Source organism: Myxocyprinus asiaticus, chromosome 5 (assembly GCF_019703515.2).
Source record: "Myxocyprinus asiaticus isolate MX2 ecotype Aquarium Trade chromosome 5, UBuf_Myxa_2, whole genome shotgun sequence".
NCBI classification, from domain to species: Eukaryota; Metazoa; Chordata; class Actinopteri; order Cypriniformes; family Catostomidae; genus Myxocyprinus; species Myxocyprinus asiaticus.
In genome coordinates, this window is record NC_059348.1 from 2,139,672 (window position 1) to 2,162,928 (window position 23,257).

At 39.9% G+C, this 23,257-nt stretch overlaps 2 protein-coding genes across 2 annotated transcripts in view; one reads left to right on the forward strand and one right to left on the reverse strand.

Moving 5' to 3' along the window:
- The first annotated feature begins 208 nt into the window (after positions 1–208).
- Positions 209–12,255, forward strand: LOC127440811 (gastrula zinc finger protein XlCGF57.1-like). The gene is made up of 3 exons (XM_051697739.1): positions 209–420; positions 518–653; positions 5,038–12,255. The coding sequence occupies exons 2-3, from the start codon at positions 569–571 to the stop codon at positions 6,186–6,188; spliced, it is 1,236 nt and encodes a 411-aa protein (XP_051553699.1). The 5' UTR covers positions 209–420; positions 518–568; the 3' UTR covers positions 6,189–12,255.
- Positions 12,256–18,519: 6,264 nt separating this feature from the next.
- Positions 18,520–23,257, reverse strand: part of LOC127440709 (PH domain leucine-rich repeat-containing protein phosphatase 1-like) — a 67,772-nt gene continuing 63,034 nt past the window's right edge. The window contains exons 13-17 of the mRNA XM_051697454.1: positions 23,111–23,241; positions 22,573–22,689; positions 22,261–22,455; positions 21,899–22,127; positions 18,520–21,632 (exon numbers count right to left, since the gene is read on the reverse strand). Coding sequence (XP_051553414.1) covers positions 20,454–21,632; positions 21,899–22,127; positions 22,261–22,455; positions 22,573–22,689; positions 23,111–23,241 — 1,851 coding nt within the window. The 3' untranslated portion in view covers positions 18,520–20,453. The remainder of the gene's footprint in view (positions 21,633–21,898; positions 22,128–22,260; positions 22,456–22,572; positions 22,690–23,110; positions 23,242–23,257) is intronic.

Consider the following 23,257-nt stretch of genomic DNA (forward strand, 5'->3'; position numbering starts at 1 on the left):
TGTAGGACATAGGTGTGTTTTGGAACATGGTAATGCTGGTTTCTGGTTCAAGCTGGGAAACTTACGCGTATTTAAGTATATTATTATTTGTATACATTTTTGTTTTATTTCCAATAAATTTTGTGATTTTAGACTGTGGTTGAACGTTAGACTTTTATTTTGTTTCCTCGAAAGGCTTGTTGACGTTGTTGTGATGATGTCATTTTGCTGCGCCGCGTCTGATTTTGGCTGAGGAAAGGTTTGTGATTTTGAGCGCTTTAGCGTTTAAGGTATCTAAAACAATACAGAACGTTCAAAAGTTCTTTCATTTACAAATGTACCCCTACAGCATAATACGGGTAATGAGCGAATGTAATATTGTGGTGCTGACTGGATACTTGGTCTCTCGGAAATCGAAACATTTAGAAGTGTTATTTTTCTGTGAGTAAGAAACAGAGTCATTTATTTTGCCTTCTATTTTCTTGCCATTGATTATCATAATCTGAAACGTGACGAAGACCCGTTTCCAAACAAGCAGGGAAAACTCCAGCTGGAACAACTGAAATCAGCGGAATATAATATTGTACAGATGGAGTTTATTAAAGAGGAGAGTGACGACATGAGTGATCCAGAACCACGCAGAGTAAAAAGTGAAGAGACTGAGTTAAAAAGAGGTTGGTGTCTATTTTGGATCGTTCATTTATGGCTGCTGGAAAGCATTAAAGTATCAAAGCTTCGGGCAGATCAGGTGAAATAACGCAGTTTAACAGAACATCGTGTGAGAGAACAGTGTCATGGAAAACGCATCAAATAAAGCAGTAAGTCACGGGTAAAGGCCTATTAAGACCAAATCTGAAACGAAACGGAGACGAAAGGTCCGTTTCCATAAAGACAGAAACGAGTAAAATGAAAATCAATTTCACACCTGTACAGTAGGCGGCGCTATTCTACAAAATGTAGAAAAAGTATTCTAGTTCAACCACACGAACCTTTCAGCATTGAGCTGTCAACGCAATGCATGATATATTTAACGTGTATCTAATTTAGCATAACTGTTTAATTGTTTCTTACATGTTTTAGATGCATTTTGAGGAATAGCGTCTTTTTGAGCGAGTGATATAAGTAAAGAGCGCCATTGCAAATTTTTCCTCTGTCCTGTCTCTTTATTTTTATTTTACTACGAGTGTATGTACCCAACTGCACCTTTTTATGCCAGGATAATATAACACAAGGTACAGTGCTAAAATACACATGAAGTAATGTGTTTCCACCTTTCTTCCTAAAAGCAGAAGTGTTCCAAGATTCAGTGATTTTGAATCAGCATATGTTTTTAGTGGAAAATGTGATGTGTATATTACCTTATTTAGATTTTTTAACAAATTTCCAACTAAATTTTTATTTTTATTTTTTTTGGCTCTATAGTGCTGATACATTACAGAGTCAGATGACCGTCTTTGACAGTTTCTTGTGCATGACTAGAAAAAGAGCAGCGTACTTGTTTTATATATCCTGGCAATAAATATAGCAGTCGGGTTTAGCAATTCATTTGGACTACATTCGTAGAAGGCTAAAACACCTAGTCTTTATATGCAGTAATTTACTACGTTTGTAGTCCAAATGATTTGCTGAACCTGACTGCTATTTTTATTGCCATGATAACATTACACAAGGTCCAGTTGTGAAAATACATATTAAATAATAATGTAGGCTTATTTTAAGCAAAACACCAGAAATATTCTTGTAAAATATGAGGTGTCAGCACATTACATAAATATTCTGAAGTGTTCATATCTTTTATATCCAGTTATGACTGCATATTTGCATTAAATTCAGTATTTTTGTGTACAAGACGAGTGAAAGAGTACACAAATACATTCCGGTGTCTTTGTTTATGCACAATTCTAATTATTAGTGGACTTTCAATAAAGACTGGATTTAAGTATGTAATACATAGAAAGGGTCAGTGAACGGGAAACATTTTGTTTTAAATAGCTTATTTTTGGGGGGTGAGCAAAATAAATGCATCAGCAGCTGCACGTTGAATGCTTGTGTTTTTTGTTTTTTTGCTGATTGATCAGCGCCATGGCGAAATTCTGTGAGCGAAGATGGTGTGGACGGATGTTGAGCACGTGTGAAACCAGCAAAAATATAACTGTCAAGCAGCCTCTTTTTAATGCTACACATTATATTCAGAGAGACTTAAGTTAAAAAGCAAATCACCACTAAAATTATATCCTTGTCCATTGTGAATATTCAGTGTAATTGTGTACGAAGCACCTCCCACTCAGAGGTCACCGCCAAACCAAGCAACTTCCTACTGGTCAGTGTGGCAACTCCGCCTGTCAAAGTTCACTAAATTTGAATTCGAGGCGAAATCAGTGCAAGGAAAGTCCTCGCTACCGGAAATCTATCACACAGATTCCCATTGAGATGACTGTATTTCGACCGCGGAATTTCGCCATGCAAAGGTACAGTTGAAGTCAGAAGTTTACATACACTTAGGTTGAAGTCATTAAAACTCATTTTTAACCACTCCACAGATTTCATATTAGCAAACTATTGTTTTGGCAAGTCATTTAGGACATCTACTTTGTGCATGACACAAGTAATTTTTCCAACAATTGTTTACAGACAGATTGTTTCACTTTTAGTTGACTATATCACAATTCCAATGGGTCAGTAGTTAACTATGCCTTAAAGCAGCTTAACTAATTAATTAATTAACTAATTAGCTTCTGATAGGCTAATTGGAGTCATTGGAGGTGTACCTGTGGATATATTTTAAGGCCTACCTTCAAACTCAGTGCCTCTTTGCTTGACATCATGAGAAAATCAAAGGAAATCAGCCAAAACCTCAGAAAAAAAATTGTGGGCCTCCACAAGTCTGGTTCATCCTTGGGAGCAATTTCAAAATGCCTGAAGGTACCATGTTCATCTGTACAAACAATAGTATGCAAGTATAAACACCAAGGGGCCACACAGTCATCATACTGCTCAGGAAGGAGATGCATTCTGTCTCCTAGAGATGAACGTAGTTTGGTGCGAAAAGTGCAAATCAATCCCAGAACAACAGCAAAGGACCTTGTGAAGATGCTGGAGGAAACAGATAGACTAGTATCTATATCCACAGTAAAATGAGTCCTATATTGACATAACCTGAAAGGCTGCTCAGCAAGGAAGAAGCCACTGCTCCAAAACTGCAATAAAAAAGCAAGACTACAGTTTGCAAGTGCACATGGGCACAAAGATCTTACTTTTTGGAGAAATGTCCTCTGGTCTGATGAAACAAAAATTTTACTGTTTGGCCATAATGACCATCGTTATGTTTGGAGGAAAAAGGATGAGGCTTGCAAGCCGAAGAACACCATCCCAACCATGAAGCATGGGGGTGGCAGCATCATATTGTGGGGGTGCTTTGCTGCAGGAGGGACTGGTGCACTTCACAAAATAGATGGCATCATGAGGAAGGAAAATTATGTGGATATATTGAAGCAACATCTCAAAACATTAGCCAGGAATTTAAAGCTCGGTCGCAAATGGGTCTTCCAACTGGACAATGACCCCAAGCATACCTCCAAATTTGTGGCAAAATGGCTTAAGGACAACAAAGTCAAAGTATTGGAACGGCCATCACAAAGCCCTGACCTCAGTCCAATAGAAAATTTGCGAGCAAGGAGGCCTACAAACCTGACTCAGTTACACCAGTTCTGTCTGGAGGAATGGGCCAAATTTCCAGCAACTTATTTTGAGAAGCTTGTGGAAGGCTACCCAAAATGTTTGACCCAAGTTAAACAATTTAAAGGCAATGGTACCAAATACTAACAAAGTATGTAAACATCTGACCCATTGGGAATGTGATGAAAGAAATAAAAGCTGAAATAAAAAATTCTCTCTACTATTATTCTGACATTTCACATTCTTAAAATTAAGTAGTGATCCTAACTGACCTAAGAAAGGGAATGTTTTCTATGATTAAATGTCAGGAATTGTGTAAAACTGAGTTTAAATGTATTTGGCTAAGGTGTATGTAAACTTCTGACTTCAACTGTGTGTGTGACCGCACCTTAACACGCTGGAATTGTGCAGCAGCAGCGACTCTGGGAAAATGACAAAAACTTGTATCTTATTGGTCAGTCAGTTTTCTTCACAGTCCGAATGAAAAAAAAAAAAAAATCAGACATAAAAAAAACAAAAAAACCTTTGGATAGTCTGCAGTTGATTTTCCTGATTTGATTCCTGAATCGATTGTTTCTATTCAAAATCTCGTTCACAATGGTCATTCACAACAAATATTCAGTCTTGGTATAAATAGGCCTGAAGGGGTGTTCTTAAGGGGCATTCACATGATTCACGTCAACGCACAACTTAACTCCAGTGTCAATCGCCTCTGTGAATTCCACATAAGAAGCATTGCAGATTTTACAAGTTCACAGAAGTAGGATTTTAAAAGTTTGCCAGGCAAGAAAGTGGAAGGTGTGCGTAGCCAAATTGAAAACGTATATATTTGAAGTCTTAGAATGTTCTTGGTGAATTTAATGTAGTTATTTAACTCCATTCCCTGAAACAATAAGGTAAATATTTATGAATAAAAAGAAATTGAGACAATTGATATCTCTTATTAAATTGTGGCAGTTTTATTTTTGTTGTTGTTGGTGTTGATTTATAGCCAGCTACTCTAAAAGACATTACTGAAGCAAAAACCTGTGTTAAAATCACGTTAAGTTTAACCTATCACTGCCTATATGCAAATTGGCCGGTAATCCTTGGCTCACGCTTCGAAAAGGTCAGCAGCAACAAGGTCAAGATTATTTGAACTTTAAGTGGCGCGCAACGTTTGACAGAGGTGCACAAAAGCCCACGTGGTAACGCCGACGGTTTACTCCAGATGTATTCGGCAATGCTAATGTAAGTCATGTAGAAACCCTTTTAGGCACGACGTGAAACATAATGTATTATTAATATACAGTGTGTGGTCACATGGCTCATCAGAATTCAGAGTCAATTTCACTTTGTCACACTTGAATTGTTTTTTGACTCTATGTACTACGTTCATTTTAGACCTGATTAAAGTGAAAGAGGAAATTCAACTAAAGAAGGAGCAACAGCAGTATCAGGAGCCTCAAAACCTCATTACCGAAGAGACTGAAAATAATTCATCACAAGAAATAACTCTGAGAACAGAAGCCAACAGTTCTTTCACCTGTCATCAGTGTGGAAAGAGTTTCACACGTAAAGGACACCTTAGGGATCACATGAGAATTCACACTGGAGAGAAGCCGTACACATGTCCTCAATGTGGAAAGAGTTTTACATGTAAAGGAAGCCTTAAAGATCACTTCAGAATTCACACTGGAGAGAAGCCTTTTACCTGCCCTCAGTGTGGATGTAATTTCACACGTCAAGAAGAACTGAAGAGGCACATTAGAATTCACACCGGGGAAAGGCCTTTCACCTGCTCTCAGTGTGGAAAGAGTTTCACGAATTCAGGAGACCTCAAGAGGCACATAAGAATTCACACGGGCGAGAAGCCTTTTACCTGTCCTCAATGTGGTAAGAGTTTCACACAAAAAGACGGCCTTAAGGAACATGTAAAAATTCACAGTGGGGAGAAGCTTTGCAAATGCATGCTTTGCGGAAAGAGTTTCACACATCAAAGAAGCCTAAAAAGGCATATGAAAGTTCATTCTGGAGAGAAACTACATCAATGTTCTGAGTGTGGCAGGAGATTTTCAGAGGCGAGCAATCTAAAAACTCATTTGCTCTCTCACTCTGGAGAAAGACCATTTAAATGCGATCAGTGTGATAAAACGTTCTTCTTGGCAGTTCACTTAAAGACACACATGAGGATTCATGAAGATGATACGCGTTATGTGTGTTCTTTTTGTGGAAAGAGTTTTTTATGGCAGAACGGTTTTAAAGACCATTTGAAAACACACATCGGTGTGAAAGCTCATGTGTGCACTGAGTGTGGAAGCACCTTTACCAGAGCTGGCGAACTGAAAGTGCACCAAAGGACCCATACTGGTGAGAAACCTTACAAGTGTTCACACTGTGAAAAGAGTTTCACTCAGTCATCAGGCCTGAAAGCACATGAAAGAGTGCATACTGGTGAGAAGCCATACCTCTGCCCATCATGTGGGAAGACTTTCAACCGATATGGTAATCTAGGAAAACATTTAAAAAAGGCTTGCCCAAAGTTGTCACAGTGAGCAGTTCACCTTTATGTCCAACACTTGGATGTAATCTTTTTCAAAAAGAGCAATATGCAAATGTTAACAAAGGAAATTCAAGAGAAGTGTTAGTTCAGATAATATGTGTGTTGGTCTAAAATGCCATAGGGATCCTTGTATATTGGGGAGTAGCAATAGTTCTAAATAAAGTATGTGTGTGGTAGCATTTCTCAAACAATGCCAAGAACAGTCTATTTTACATTCTTATATCCATAGCTTCATCAATATAAATTTGTTGATCATGGCTCTCAGAGGTGATGCATGGAGAACTGAAAAGGCTTGCTACGTATTACGAGACAACTCGAAATGACTAAAAAGTTGCTTTTCCACCATCAATTTGGACGGTTTTCGTTGCTGTACCATGTCGGCCTGAATTGAACAGTGCCAGTGAGCCTAGATACGGTTTCTTATTCGGCTGTGGTGCTGCGTAACCAGGATTAGAATGGACTGCAAGTGACCAATCAAGAGTTGCCACATCAGTAAAGCCCAAAGTATCCACCTTTTTCCTGTACGCGGAAGTTGTCCACGATTTAACAGGTTTCAATTTCCAATCTTCAGTGTTTTCACTTGCTTCGGTGTATATTATACAGCAGGTAATATAATTTTTAAGGTATTACATTAAGTACAGTGCTGATACTTCACAGAGTCGAGATTACCATTTCTTTTATTGACAGTGCCTCACCTGAGTGTGTAAATGAAATGGTCCGAGGTTAGTTACTGTTGTTATGACAGCCAACAACAGCACAAGTTGAACCTGAGATTCATTTTTACTCTAAAACAACTTAAATGGTTGTTTTTCTTCACCTACATTGCTCATTTTGGTAGTTTTTACATTGCGTCTCAAGACCAGAATCAGAAAACAGGCATTTAGGATCATTAAGGTGCCGCCCAGTGGTTGCTCAGGAAAACTGTGGATACTTCGGTCTGACGTGAACGCTAAACATCTGTGCCCAGGACGCGTGATGCAAATCTCGTCATCAGCAGAGTGCTCAAGCACTGAATGAGCGCAGCCCAATTTTTCGAACCGCACGTCTTTGAATGCATAGAATGGGCATGTGCCTGGAATACTTTGCACTAAGTAGTGTGTCCACAACTTGGCAACACTCACATTTAAGCCGTTGTCAGGAACAAGCGCTAGAAGAACACCGCTACACAACAGGAGATAAAGGTAAAAACAACAACAGTTGATGTGCACGTCAAGAGCACGTGTGTGGGAGGTCAGGAGATACCTCCATTTATATAACTCGTGTCTGAAGGAATATTAAATACATCTTTATGGATCTAAACTCCTGTAAAGAAAAAGTCCAGTGTCTCATAGCAGTCGTAGCACGCATGTGCCAACTGCCTCTGTATGCGCTCACAGTTATATGGAGTATACTTTGACGTTTGACTGTACGCAGACTTGGAGCGTTGGCATCAAAATCGAAGTATACTTTGGGCTTTAAGACGTTCCATCTGAATGGTTCTCTGTCCTGAGCACAGTTATCTATTCATGGCCAGGAAAGGTTTGTACTCACACCATGCAGAACCATGCTCATATGGAAATACTACTGGAACTGTTTATCGCCGTGCTCAGAACCGTTCAGCCTGACGATGGAAAAGAGCTCAAAGAGTGCCATGGTTTTAAAAAACCAATCAACAACTCTTACTGTAGGCCTTACTGAGTTTGCTATTCTGAGATGCAGGTTGGCGCTGTTTTGGCAGCATGAAGGGGACCTACACAATATTAGGCAGGTGGTTTTAATGTTGTGGTTGACGGGTGTAAATATTACACCATGTTTACAGAGATTAGGGTTTGTATTATGTTTTGTTGTTTCATGTTCAATACATGCTGTTAATTTATCTCATCGGTTTTATGCATTATTACTACTGTTAAAATTTCATTATTCTCTCTGTTAGTGATGCATCAGGATTACCGTAAACACTCATATAAATGGGCAATATATAAATTATGCAAGTGCATTTTCTTTTATTTCTAATTTAAACCAGCATACATCTGTAATATAGGCATATTTCTGGTTCATGTTAAATCAGCCAAACCTTAAATTTAAGAGCATTTAAGAGGTGGTAAGATTGTCAAGTCAAATTCAAAGCTTTTAAATGAAACCTATTTCTCAAGTGAGTAACTTCAAATGAATTAGAAGTTCCAGGTTAAAAATGAAAATGTAAAAAAAAAAATATTATGGTTATTGGTCACAGTGAACTGTGAATTATTGGTTATCAGTATTGGCCTAGACCAGGAATGGGCAACTGGTGGCCCGTATATGGCCCTCTGTATGGTTGACTGAAGATTGATTTTATTTCTTTGAAAAAGAGATTATGTAAAGATTGCGTTCAGTTTATGATGTTATTACAACTATTGACCAGAAGAGGTCGCTTGTTCTTAGCAGACCTGCTGATCACTCTAGGATTCTAGCATGCAACATCTTACACTTGCAAAGGTAAATTGAGCTAAATTTGACCTCAGCTTGTCAGCGACATAGTGCGCGCTATTGTTAATGTACGCAGGTGGAACCCATGTCTTTTGTTTGCCTGGATACGAAATCTGTCATTAAAGATTTCAATTTGATTTGCAAATACACCATTGATCAAGTGATCAAAGAGGCGTACAGTATGAGAGATACATACACCAGAGCTGCTCTCCTCACAGATGTAAAGGGTAAATAAAATACAAGGGTAAAAGGCATCAGAAGTTTTTATGAAATCCATGACAGTGTGGGAATCACCAAAGACATCTAATGCTGTTTCACTCATGCTTGTGAAAAATGAAAAAGTTGTTATAATAATTTATAACACACATTATATGTTTTGCACATATACAGTGAACTTCTTTTTTTCTTCACATATCCCAGCTAAGCTGGGGTCAGACATGATACAGCACCCCTGGAGCAGATAGGGTCAAGGGCCTTGCTCAAGGGCCCAACAGTGGCATCTTGGCAGTGCTGGGGCTTGAACCTCTGACCTTCTGATCAGTAACCCAGTGCCTTAACTGCTGAGCCACCACTGCACTGTTATAAGAGGGAGAAACTTTGAAGAAATGTGCGATTGATATGCCTGACTGATTGTTGAAAATCTTGCAAATAGAGAGAATGTTCTCTGAAGCACGGGACTTTTCGGTCCATGCATATGTTGTGGTGCTAATATGTTTTGTATTAATGCACTGAAATGTTATGTTCTTGTATCCAGTATTGTTATAGATGATAATATTTCGATTTTAACTAATACCTATAAGCTGTTTTATGAGGTGGGGTTGAAAATGTTGTCTGTTCATTTGTGTGTTTGTCTGTTGCAAATGTAGACAATGCAAATGAGATAAGTCCATCAAAGTTGCCCATCCCTGGCCTAGACATTCCATATCAGTGCATTTCTAGTTATTAGCATAAACATGAGTGCAACTTTGAGCTGTTGGTGGCACTAGAGGGTAGAGATAGAGACCCAAAATTAGCTATGGTATAAGTTTAAGCTGTCCTCTATCAGTGGCAAAAGAAGAAAACTAACAGATGCAAAAGGTGCTGCCGTTACCAGATTGAAATGTCAATACTTAAAATCAAAGTTTCTTAATACTTTCATGGAGTAACACTACACATTTTGGATGTTTACTTTGACACATGAATTCAGATCATAGAGCACACTAATAATTAACTAATAGCTAGAATCAAGAGTGTTAGATAAAGGAGACATCTAAAATGTGTAGTGTTCGTGGTACTTTACGAAAGGATTGAGAAACACTGGTCTAAATCATTGCTGAGATGCAACCTCAGAGCCTTTTTGACATCTTGCCATGAAATTTGTTGATACCTTACACAAGAATGGTTTGAACTATCAAAAAGCTTTTAATAAATTTTGGCCAGCATGGGCTGAAGATGATCTGACCCAAATTTGGAAAAGATGCGATGAACACTGTAGGACAGGGATGGGCAAATTTGAAGGGGGCGAGGGCCAACATTTTTTTCTCTATTCTACAAAGGGGCCGGATTACGGATTCTGAGAGAGTTTGATGTGCTCTGACTTTACAACTAGGATGAAACAAATTGTAAATTAAACAAACATACTTGACAACGTTACACCAAAACAATACTTGACAAAAGACAATGGCAAACATGAGGGCTTAAATACATGAACATGGGGTAACCACATGACAGAGACAACCAATGACGAGACTAAACTAATGAACATGATAAGGCAATGAAACAAGAACTAATGATGAAACAGAACTGATAACAAGACTCATAAACATAGACCAATGAAGAGACATGACCAATAAACATGGTGGAAAATGTTTAAAACACATTAAAACATGACAATAATATTACTGATAATTCCCAGTAACAAGTTTTTTTTTTTAATGCTTTTTATTTTTTCAAAAACTCTTTTATAATGATCCCCAAGTTATGTTAATGCTGTCATAAATTGTTTTCTAAACTTAGGTATATTCACTACATTTCCATTAACAAAATGTATAACAAATTCATACATTTTCCACCAAAAAAGTGTATTGCTATTATTCTATATTTTTATTCCTTCTGTAAGACTATTTTAAATTAATTTGGGATCTTATTTAAAGAATGTGACAGGCAAGTCAATTTGCAGTGTTTTTCATTTTATTTCAGTAAATAACTGAAGAAGTCGTTGCTTATTAATTGGCTTTGAGTGACATTAGAGATTTTAAGGGATACGATGGTTTTTATCTATGGTCGTTTCAGTCAGGACCATTTGCATCAAGTGTATCAATTTTACTTTCATTTGAAGTAATAATTTCATTGTATGCTTCTTTTCTGGGCTGTCACTGCCCAGCCATTCATGGGTAGAGCAGGGAGAACAGAACTGAATTTATAGTTTATCAGACATAAAGTAGCATTGGTCACAACAGGCAGGGAGGCAGAAAACCAGATGAAAAAAAGCCTTAATTCAGAGAGACACAAGGAACATACAAAACTCCCTGAACAAGTAACAGGAAGACAGAAAGCAGATGATCTAACACATGATGATCTAGCAAAAAGCTAAATAACAGGCAGAGTATAAATTCAAAGGGGAAAGGAAGACACTAGCACAATAATTATGTGGGTGGATGTTTTTTCTAAAATAATTCATTATTGTACTCATGTTATAAATACTGTAATAATCGCACTTGTATGAAGTCCATCTATCCTCTGAGAAGTTACTACACCCTTTAGAATGAGAAAATATTTTGAATTATAGTGATTTTTTCCTAAAATAATTGATTACTGTACTTTGATCATACTGTAATCTCACCTGTAGTAAGTCCATCTGTCCTCGGGGAAGTTACTACAACATTCTGAATGTGAAAATATCATTTTGGTGAATTTGTGATTTTTTTTTCTAAGATAATTGATTACTGTACTTATATAATTGATCTGACTGTAGTAAGTCAGTCTGTCCTCTGGGAAGTTATTACAACATTCCGAATGTGAAAATGTATTTCACTGTTTTTTTTTTTTGGTTCCCCCCCATGTACATCCATTGAATGAATGGACATCTCCTATGTTTTAGCGTAGTGGGTGGAGTTTCCAGACGGTCCCTTACATCTGCTAGGCAGTCAAAGCGCATCGGAGAATTTTAGGCATAATTTTGCAGTCACACCAAGCGTTGACTGTTCTGAATCCAATTTTTATGCCCATATAGTATAGTTGTACTCCCTTTAAACCAATTGTGCTAATGACATCTTTGTAAGATTGTCGACTGAAGATAGCGCGGGTAAGAGAATCCGAATAACCAACGAATGTCGAATTTAAAACTGACTTTACCTCGGTGTTTTACCGGGCTCAAGTAGGATTTTTAATCAGCCACTTCAATGCTTTACAACTTCACAAACTCATCAGCTTCACGGGCACGTAGTCACTTAAACACATCAGCTTCACATACATAACAGGTTAAACGTAACAGCTTCAGAAACGCCGTGGCCTTCCTTTTGCCAGACTCTCCTCTTTGCTGGTGGCGTGGCTGTTTATATGCCGCTCTCCCCATGCTCACTGGAATTAAGAGACAGGTGTTACACATAATCTAGCTCAGGTGCAAGTGATCTCACCGCTTTCTCTCTCTCAGGACGGACGCTTGACCACGCCCCAGCTGCCACAAAGCGCTTTTCTCACAGTCGCCGAATTCTTGAAGGAGCGAACGGCAACCAGGTCAGATGTCCAAATACATTAAGGTGCTGGTCATGTTGAAAATAACAAACTAGCATTAGTGGGTGCCTTTTTAAACGGTTATGCATAGCACTAGTTTTTCCCCCGTTATATTTAAAGGCCACTTTGCTCTTGCAGTGCAGAGCCATCGACCTCCACATCCGCTGGCAATTTTCCAAAACGTAGGATAGCAGGGGAAGAGTAATTTATATTAATCAGAATCAGCTTTATTGCCAAGCATGCTTGCACATACAAGGAATTTGTCTCGGTGACAAGAGCTTCCAGTGCACAACAATACAAAACAGCAACAAGACATAGATAATAATAATAATAATAATAATAAATAAAAAATGAATAGAAAATAAAGTATATATATATAGAATACACAATAAGACTTATATATATATATATTTTAGGGATGGGCACGAGTACTCGAGTACTCTGACATGACAGCAATGATCGATCATGAAAACGATGATCGATAGTGATCACGCATGATGTGACTTTTCAATTAATTCGAAATCCAGTGACAATTACCTGACAACTAAACACACAAACAAAGAGGGAGCTTATTTTTTTAATTTTGAGATTGATTACATTGTGGTTTTGAGGAGTACATTGATTGTCAGAAACGTGTCATAGCAACCAAACTGATACAACACTGCAATGCTATCCTTACGATAATTAAAAACAATAGAGTGTAATTAACCGTGTTTTGAATGCCTGTCTCTGCAAAACGTTTGCTAAACACGTTTTATTATCATTTCACGTATGAATTTTGACTCGTTAATGGATATTATTTAATAAAAGTAATGTTTGTCACTGACCGTAAACCTCCCTGCCCTGCGTGAAGTAACACGCACCTGCATCTCGACGAAATGGGAGTTGAAGATTTCTGCACGAGGTTCCATGTTAGATATACAATATAAAGTGACATTCCGTTTCACTTTCCCCAGCTGAAAGGTGGAAATTCTGAATGGAATGCTTCATGAATCACAGAAACAACAATACAGAGCATCGCGGCTTTCCTCACAAGAGTGAACATTTGGGGACACACACACACCAGGTGCTTGTGGCAGTGGACTCAACGTGCTGAAGCAACGCATATACAGCAGGCGAGTGTTTCAAACAGCTACACAGAGCGCAGCTAAGTGGAACACAATGCAGTGTGTTCAAACTGAACTTCAATTTAACACGCATATTAAAAACGCAATGGTTATGGCATCTCCTGTTTTTTGAAAATAGACGGTTCAGACAGTAACTAAATAAACTGGTGCAGGCTTACTAAGATTACTATGGTAACCTGAAGGAAGAACAGACAGACGTGCGTTGGGCACATTCTTTCAGAGTTGGACAGCGAATCTTCACATAATGATAAAATATGATGCATTATATTTTGAATCTTTTGTACATTTTGTAACATATTATTTTAAAACAGCCTATAATAATGAATAGACGATACACTGGAACAGTTTGTCAGACATGTTATTATATATACAGTTATGAACATGTAATCGCCCCTCAAGTACTCGAGTAATTAGTCCGAGTACTCGAGTAGACAAAATGATCAAAATGCCCATCCCTAATATATATACACTACCGGTCAAAAGTTTTGAAACACTTACTCATTCTTTATTATAATTTTTTTTTTTTTTTCCACATTTTAGAATAATAGTAAAGTCATCAAAACTATGGAATAACATAAATGGAACTATGAGAATTATGTTGTGATTATAAAAATCCAAAATAAATCAAAACTGTGTTATATTTTAGCATCTTAAAAGTAGTCACCCTTTGCCTAGAATTTGCAGACATGTACTCTTGACATTTTCTCAACCAACTTCTTGAGGTATCATGCTGGGATGCTTTTTAAACAGTATTGAAGGAGTTCCCATCTATGTTGGGCACTTATTGGCTGCTTTTCTTTATTATTTGGTCCAAGTCATCAATTTCAAAAACTATTTTTTTTTAAATAAAATTTTAGTTTTGTAATGAAATAAATTAATATGTTGGCACAATTATATTTTTGTCTACATAACTAATTTCAAACATTTAAGCATATGCCTTCAGATCAAAAGATTTTTAAGATCATGAGAAACATTTCAGTCAAGTGTTTCAAAACTTGTGACCGGTAGTGTATATACATACATATATACACATACATACATACATACATACATACACATATATGCATATATATATATATATATATATTTATATATATGCACAGACACACATACATACATACATATACGTAGTGCAAATCTAATACAAATCTGTTATATACAGTGCAAGAGAATGTAATGGCAGAAGAGGTTGGATGTGTTGGATAAATATAAAAAGACTAAACTGTGTATTGCACATTAATTATTGCTCAATGAGGCAATTTAACTGTTCATGAGATGGATAGCCTGCAGGAAAAAACTGTTCCTGTGCCTGACGGTTCTGGTCCTCAGAGCTCTGAAGCGTCAGCCAGAAGGCAACAGTTCAAAAAGGTAGTGGGCAGGGTGAGTGGGGTCCAGAGTGATTTTTCCAGCCTTTTTCCTCACTCTGGAAGTGTATAGTTCTTGAAGGGAGGGCAGGGGGCAACCAATAATCCTCTCAGCAGTCCAAACTGTTCTTTGTAGTCTTCTGATATCAGATTTCGTAGCTGAACCAAACCAGACAGTTATTGAAGTGCAGAGGACAGACTCCATGACTGCTGAGTAGAACTGTATCAGCAGTGCCTGTGGCAGGTTGAACTTCCTCAACTGGCGATGGAAGTACAACCTCTGCTGTGCCTTTTTCACAATGGAGTCAATGTGGGTCTCCCACTTCAGGTCCTGTGAGATGGTAGTGCCCAGGAACCTGAATGACTGCACTGCTGCCACATTGCTGTTTAGAATGGTGAGGGGGGGGGGGGTGTTCCTCCTAAAGTCCACAATCATCTCCACCGTTTTTAGCGTGTTGAGCTCAAGGTTGTTTTGAATGCACCAGACAGCCAGCTGTTTAACCTCCCTTCTGTATGCAGACTCATCGTCATCTCGGATGAGGCCGATAACAGTGGTGTTGTCTGCAAATTTCAGGAGCTTGACAGAGGGGTCCTTGGAGATACAGTCATTGGTGTAGAGGGAGAAGAGTAGTGGGGAGAGCACACATCCCTGGGGGGCACGAGTGCTGATTGTACAGGTGCTGGAAGTGAATTTCCCCTGTCTCACAAGCTGCTGCCTGTCTGTCAGAAAGCTGGAAATCCACTGACAGATAGACGTGGGAACAGAGAGTTGGTGTAATTTATTCTGGAGAATAGCTGGGATGATGGTGTTGAAAGTCGAACTGAAGTCCACAAGAAGGATCCTTGCATATGTCCCTGGTCTGTCCAGATGTTGCAAGATATGATGCAATCTCATGTTGACTGCATCCTCCACAGTCCTGTTTGCTCGATAAGCAAATTGAAGGGGATCTAGAAAGGGTCCAGTGATGTCCTTCAGGTAGGCCAACACCAGTTTCTCAAATGATTTCATGACCACAGATGTCAGGGCGACAGGTCTGTAGTAATTAAGTCCTGTGATTTGTGGTTTCTTTGGGACAGGAATGATGATTGAGCGTTTGAAGCAGCATGAGACTTCACACTGCTCCAGTGATCTATTGAAGATCTGTTAAGATGGGGGCCAGCTGGTTAGCACAGGATCTAAGACACGCAGGTGAAACAACATCTGGGCCTGAAGCTTTCCTAGTCTTTTGTTTCCGAAAGACATGGCACACCTCTTCTTCACAGATCTTAAGTGCAGGTTGAGTATCAGGAATGGGGAGGAGGGGGGTTGCAGGATTTGTTGGTGTTTGTCTGAAGTGAAGGTCAGAGCGGGTGTGGGGTGTGATATTGGGCCTTTCAAATCTACAGTAGAACACATTCAGGTCATCAGCCAGTTGTTGGTCCACCAAAGGGTTGGGGGTAGGAGTCATGTAATTCGTAAGTTGTTTCATGCCACTCCACACTGATGCAGGGTCATTAGCTGAAAACTTGTTTTTCAGCTTCTCAGAGCATCTTATTTTGGCCACTCTGATTTCCTTATTCAGTGTGTTCCTGGCCTGATTGTACAAGACTTTATCCCCACCCCTGTAAGCATCCTCTTTGGCCTGACGAAGCTGCCTAAGCTCTGCTGTAAACCATGGTTTGTCGTTGTTGAATGTTAAACAAGTCCTAGTAGGAATGCATATATCCTCATAGAAACTGATATATGATGTAACAGTATCTGTGAGCTCGGCCAGGTCTGTGGCTGCAGCCTCAAAAACACTTCAATCCGTGCAATCAAAGCAGGCTTGTAGTTCCAGCTCTGCTTCATTGGTCCATCTCTTTACAGTCCTTACTACAGGCGTGGCTGATTTTAATTTCTGTCTGTAGGTTAAAAGAAGATGAACCAGAGAGTGATCAGAGAGTCCCAAAGCTGGTCTAGGTACAGAGCGATATGCATCCTTTATTGTTGTGTAGCAGTGATCCAGTATGTTCCTGTCTCTAGTGGGGCATGTAATGTGCTGTTTGTATTTGGGCAGTTCACGTGTGAGATTTGCTTTGTTAAAATCCCCAAGAATAATAATAACTGAGTCCGGATATTTTTGTTCCGTGTCTGTGATCTGATCATCCAGCTGTTGCAGCGCGGCACTCATGCACGCGTTTGGCGCGATATACACACTCACCAGAATAAATGAGGAAAACTCCCGCGGGGCGTAGAACAGCTTATAGTTAATAAAGAGCGCTTCCAAATTAGAACAGCACATCTTCTTTAACATTGTTACATCTGTACACCAACTTTCATTGATGTAAAAGCATGTTCCACCGTCTCTCGTTTTCCCCGTTAAATCCGCGATGCGATCCGCTCTGAACAGCTGAAAGCCCAGCAGATATAACGCGCTGTCCGGAATGGCTTCACTCAGCCAGGTTTCTGTGAAGCACAAGGCAGCAGAGTTTGAAAAGTCCTTGTTTGTACAGGTGAGATGTAGTTAGTCCGTTTTGTTAGGAAGAGAGCGGAGATTCGCTAGATGAATGCTCGGCAGCGCTGTTCAAAAGCCGCGCCGACAGAGCTTGACCAGCACGCCTGCTCGTCTCCCTCACCTGCGTCTCTTGAACAGTAAAGCTGCGCCTCTGACTAAAATGTCCAGCAAAGCATCTGAATATTCAAAAACCGGGAAAAGATTGTCTGGTATATGCTGCCAAATGTTCAGCAGTTCATCCCTGGTAAAACTGACTGGAATAACTAAAGATAACTAAACACAGGACAAACAAACAAAAACAACAAAAGAATAGGAGCGAACCACACCGAGGCGGCCATCCGCGGCGCCATTATAATCCACATTCATGAGTAAAGCAATAACTTATTTAATGATTCAGTAATATTCATCAGGAAAGCACTACCTGACTGGTCAGAAAAACTATAACCATACCTTAAAACCTAAACCTAACAAATCAGCTAGAGCTTTGCTTATTAATATGAATAAGTCTTTCTCTGCCATCCTATGTTTTGGAAATCTGCCACCTGCTGTATTTCCAACTGACGCATTTTGTAAATCACATGGAAAGCAACTAGTCGGCTTCAGGCTGATATTGTCGACTACATTAGTTATAGTTGACTTGTCTTTACCAGAAACTTGTGGGTGGGTGAGCCAAGAGAAATTATTGATTGCAAGAGATCTGTAAAAAAATGTCATGTTGTGGCTGAGGTGCATTTATTACTATAGGAGATTTTCCCTTGACATTTTTGAAAATGTAAAAACATAATGGACATTTACACCATAGAATAGACCAATTTTGGTAATTTTTCAAGAACTGGAGATGATGAATTACCCATCCCACCCATAAATTACCCATCCCACCCATAAATGACACCAATGGTTGTGGAAAACCTGTGTGCATTATTATAATATAAAACGTTACAATTATTCTAGACAGTAATTGCATTCATCCTTTGAACTATTTTCATTTGGGGGCTTTTCACGGCAAATGCTGATCAATGTGATTAATTCAATTAATTGGCATAGCATGTAAATATTTCCATTATTTCTTTTAATCAACTGACAGCCCTAATCATAATAAACATACCCTAGCCTTCCTAATGAAATGGTTAAGATTTTAAACTGAACTTTAAAAACACAATTTCCAAGACACCCAATTTAGAAAGCACCACAAGACAAGCTGCTTTGTAATCATAAATTTAAAGATTTATTACTGTATAACAAACCAGGAACTTTTTGAGTGGTCGGATGGAGAACAATTGCTTACAGATAAATTGGTTTGCATTACAGGACTTGACAGTCATGCTGGTGTGATGTGGATGAGTTGTGTGTGTGTAAGGCTCATTAATCAGTGAGTAATGTCATAATGCGCAGTTCATTTCCATCTGGTGTATGTATATGTTTCTGATACATATACTTCTATTGGCATGTATGCATGAATGGTCATCTTTTTCTACACACGTAGTTCCCTTAAAAAGCATTGGTATACAATATTTTTCTTATTTACAATCATTGGAAAGAGAGAGAGAAAAAAAAAATCACCATTTCTCGCAGAGAAGATTAGTAAAAAAGTGACGAAGTCACCATAAAAGAGTAAGCAACTCCTAGGAGTTAGTCTTTCAAATTTCCACTAAATTTCTAGTTTTTATAGAGGCCTGAAGCCCTGATTTACTGAAGAGACACAGTATTACTTTAAGTGCTCTATCTACAACAGTTAATCGTGGTATTACTAGTGTGTACCGTACAACACAATTTACGTTAACGCAATTTTATTTCTTTTTTTAAATCGATTTAAAAAGTCTGTCGTAGCTTTTCTCGCATAAAAGATATGGTAACTAAAAACAAAAATCAAAATATTCATAGTTTCGTCATTGGTAAAGACACATTGCAATACTAGTGTTGAATTATATAGTTATCGGTTTAAGGTAAATAAATGTTAAACAGTCAGTAATCAGTAGTGAACTGCTCTTAAAACGCTAGTGAAAATCTTGAACGGGTGAGGCACGGTCGAGCACAGGTCACTCTTGTGTGTTCTCTTAAAGGGATCGGTTGAGTTTTTATTGGTTGACTTGGCAGGAAGTGGCATCATACATTGCATGTTTGATCCAGTCTGGTGACCTTTTAGATCAAAGGTCTGACATGTTAGCGTGTTAGATGATTCATAGCTTCGTATTGGTCTCTTGCAGAGCATGTTTGACTGGATACTGTGCTGAGTGCTGTGTTCTCTCAGAAATTTAAATTCTGTCATTATTTACTCTCCCTCATGTCATGTCAAACCCATCTGCAGTTATTTTTACAGAAAAGATTTTTTTAAAGAATCTTTACACAGCTCTTTTCCATACATCTTTACAGTGACCACGTCTGTCAAGCTCCAACAGGGCAGAATATGATTCTGAAGCCATTCAAAATCTTTGTGTCAAATATAAGTTGTTATTCACTAAAAATATTGCCCTTTATTGAAGCTCGTGCCCACCCCACAATCAAGACCAGAATAAAAAATGGGGCATAATCTTCGGTTATTACCAACAGTAGAACAAAATCTGTTTTGGGCCATTTTTTATTGCACTTCTTTGTGAAAGCAATGGCTCAATTGTGAGTGTTGCCACCCTTTGGACCCACTAATTCGTGCAAATAATTCCAGGTGCATACGCATTCAGAGTATGCATGGTTAGAACAATCGGGCAGCACATGTTAAGTGCGAGCACTCTGTACGAAATTTGTATCACAAGTCCTGTCTGCAGACGCCTAGCATTCGCATCTAAACAAGGTACACTTTGGGTTTCACATTATGACTTAAATTTTGGTCTGTTCCTCACACAAAGCTATTATATGACTTTGGAAGACTTGGAATAGTAAAGCTGTAGTCATTTATGATATAAGGTACAGTACTTTTTAAGTCTTATGTGTTTTTTTAGCTTGACAGATGTGGTCACTATGAACTGTCATTGTATAAAAAATTGTCATTGTTAAACTTCTATTGTTGTGTTCCACTGACAAATTACCAGCATACGAGTTATAAACGACATGGGGTGAACAAATGATAACCAAAATTTTATATTTGTGTGAGCTATTCCTTTCCTAAGTGGTCACCTCACAGTAATCTACGGCGAGTGCTGTCTCAGAGCGGTGTGTCGTAGTAGTCCACTGGCCGCTCACTCTTGACTGGTCTCTGTTGGTCCTGCTGATGTTGTTTCATGATCTCCTTCACCTCCTCCTCCAGCTCTGGTGGTATGATGAACTGGTCGTCAGGGTCTGGTTGAGCGGGAGCTGTGAAATAACCTCCTGGTTTTTTCGAAGGAGCTTCGGTTGCCACTTCAATCAAGTTGTGGCTCTGTTCCTGTGGCGCCACAGAGCCGTTTCCTTTTTGCTTCCCCAAGGTCTTCGTCCATGCGTCTGTTCCTGCAGGGTTCCCGCTTTTGTCTCCTTGTTTCTGTGCTTCTTCCTTGTCATTCTCTTTCAGTACCTCCGGCACAGGCTCCGAAACCTTCTCTGGAACTTCAGGGGTGCAGGGTGGAGCAGGCGGAGGTGGTAGCAGGTGGCCCAGACAGTGGACGTCAGCTTCTACTTCCACTCGACTGCCATTGGAGAAGACACCAGCGATGGGTTCCTCGTCTTCGCTGTCCAGACCGTTGTCCGAGAGCGCGCTGGAAAAGGTGGCACTGGAGAGTTGCCTCTGGAAAGAGCTGGTGGTGTTGGGGGCAAGGTGAAGCATGCAGCAGGGCAGGCGTGGGTTCTGCTGTAGCTGTGACGGGTGGCTTTGAGCATGAAGGTACAGGTGAGTGTCCTGGAGCAGGGGCTCGTCCGAGGATGCAGTGGAACCCACTTCAGAGCTCATCTCAGAAGCGCTGACCTCAGAACTGATCTCGCTGCAGGAGGATGGAGGCATGCCGGTGGAGGAGGGTGGGAACAGGCCTGGACCGGGGCTGGGTGGAGGCTGCGGCGGTGGATGGAGACTTGCAGAGCCTGGCTCAGAGGACGGCGAGCAGCAAAAGCAGCAGCAATCTTCAGCAATGTTGAGATGCACCACCACAGCGCTCAGGCTGTCCGTGCAGCCGTAAGCTTGCGCCAACGTGCAAAGCTTCTTGGCGGCTGCCAGCGCGTCGGGCACTTTTCGTATGGCTTCAACTGCCTCGCTGGGGTCCAGGACCTCAAAGAGACCTCTGCTGCCCAGGATGAAGAACTCATCTCTGGGTGTTAGCGGGAGCGTGTTGACATACGGGCGAGGCAGGACTGCCGGATAGAGGAACGAGTAGCCCATGATGCGTGTGGAGTCCGTTACTCCATTCACTTTGTTGTCCTGATTAAAGAGAGAGATGGAATGTTGTCAGTTCAGTTCTATTTCCTTTCAAATTTGTACTTAGGTGATTAAATCTAACTCTTTGAATTGTTAAGCTTCATGTTCAATAATAGAGTGTAACAGTCAGGTTCCACAAGTAAAATTCCAATTCATTTTCTCCACAGTCGTACTGATTTTTAACGATAACTTCTAAACATTTGAAGACAGAACTACCGTGAGCTCCGTTAATGTTAAGGTCTACACAGTTGACCCATCTGTAGTGTTACCTCGGTGATGATAGCTTTGTGCTGCCGCACGCGCTTGTATTCCTCTTTGATACTGATGTTGTGCAGCAGTGACAGTGGAAGCGCTTTGCCGTTGCGACACAGCACCGCCTGACACTTTCCCACATTCGCCGCAGTGAGGGTGAAGCAGCCCGCCGGGTCTGTCGGGTCATGACGGATGTGACAGAGTGCTGCCGAGCCACCTAGTTTCTGCCCTGCTGTGCCTAACTTCCTGTACAGCAGAGAAGAAAATATTAGTATTTCTCAATCTTCCTTCCATGCCGATATCACTAGGTGCATTTTCATTCAGTCATGTTTCTGTAGACAATCGATTGTGCAGACAGTACTGGATGAGTTTGCTTTACCTCTGCATGACCAGAAAAGTGTTGGTCATGTAGTCTTCTTCACTCTTGTTTCTGTATAGCTCCTCCGCTAGTACGTCATTCATGGTGCACTGCAGTAAATACGGCACCTCCACATTCCTGTCGCCATCAAATACACCGTACAGAGCCTCTCTGCTGCCACAGAAACTGTTCACTGACAGTGCCGCCACACACAGTCTGTGCAATACAAACAGCACACTTCACAACACAGCCAAGAACTGTCTGAAGTTACACACTTTACTGAAATATTCAAGTTGACATAAGAGATATGCATTTATCTATTAAGATACTCACTTGTTCTTGACGCCTGATGCTTCGGTGTAGCCGTGACTCCAGACAGCCGGCCCTCCTGTGGCCTCATTCGCTGAGAACGATGAGGGGGGCGGGTCGATTCGGAAACAGCGGATGTTACTGTAGGTTGAAAGTTCAGTAACAATATGGGTCAAATGGCCGATCTGGGGCAACGAATCATAAGACGTCATACATGGTAGAAATAAACAGTTAATAACAATGTTCAGTTGTTCTCACACACAAACAGGGTCCAAAATGAACAAAGCAAATTTGACGAGTAAATAAACCAGTTGGCCGATTTGGTATAATTTGCAATGTTACAACGACAGTCTGACCATCTCCCAAACTTTTCTTTAGGTTGTTGCAAACAAACTCCAATTGGTGAAAATCGAGGAACAAAATCAGCTAAATATACATTTTTTGTCATTAAATCAACAAAACACATGCAGTTTCAAGGCCAGTCAATTTACCCTACCTATTACAGGTGTGATATAAAGTTCGTTTAGGACCCTAAACACAAAACGTCCAGATGGTGTCTTACTTGAGGTGCTCGAGGGTTTTGTGGTCCAGATTCAAGCGAGAGTTGCCCATCAGATCCAGCTCTTGAAGTTTAGGAGGCAAACTGTCAGGTAATGTGATCTCACTCAACTCATTACAGCTCAGATCCACACACTACACACAAACACAT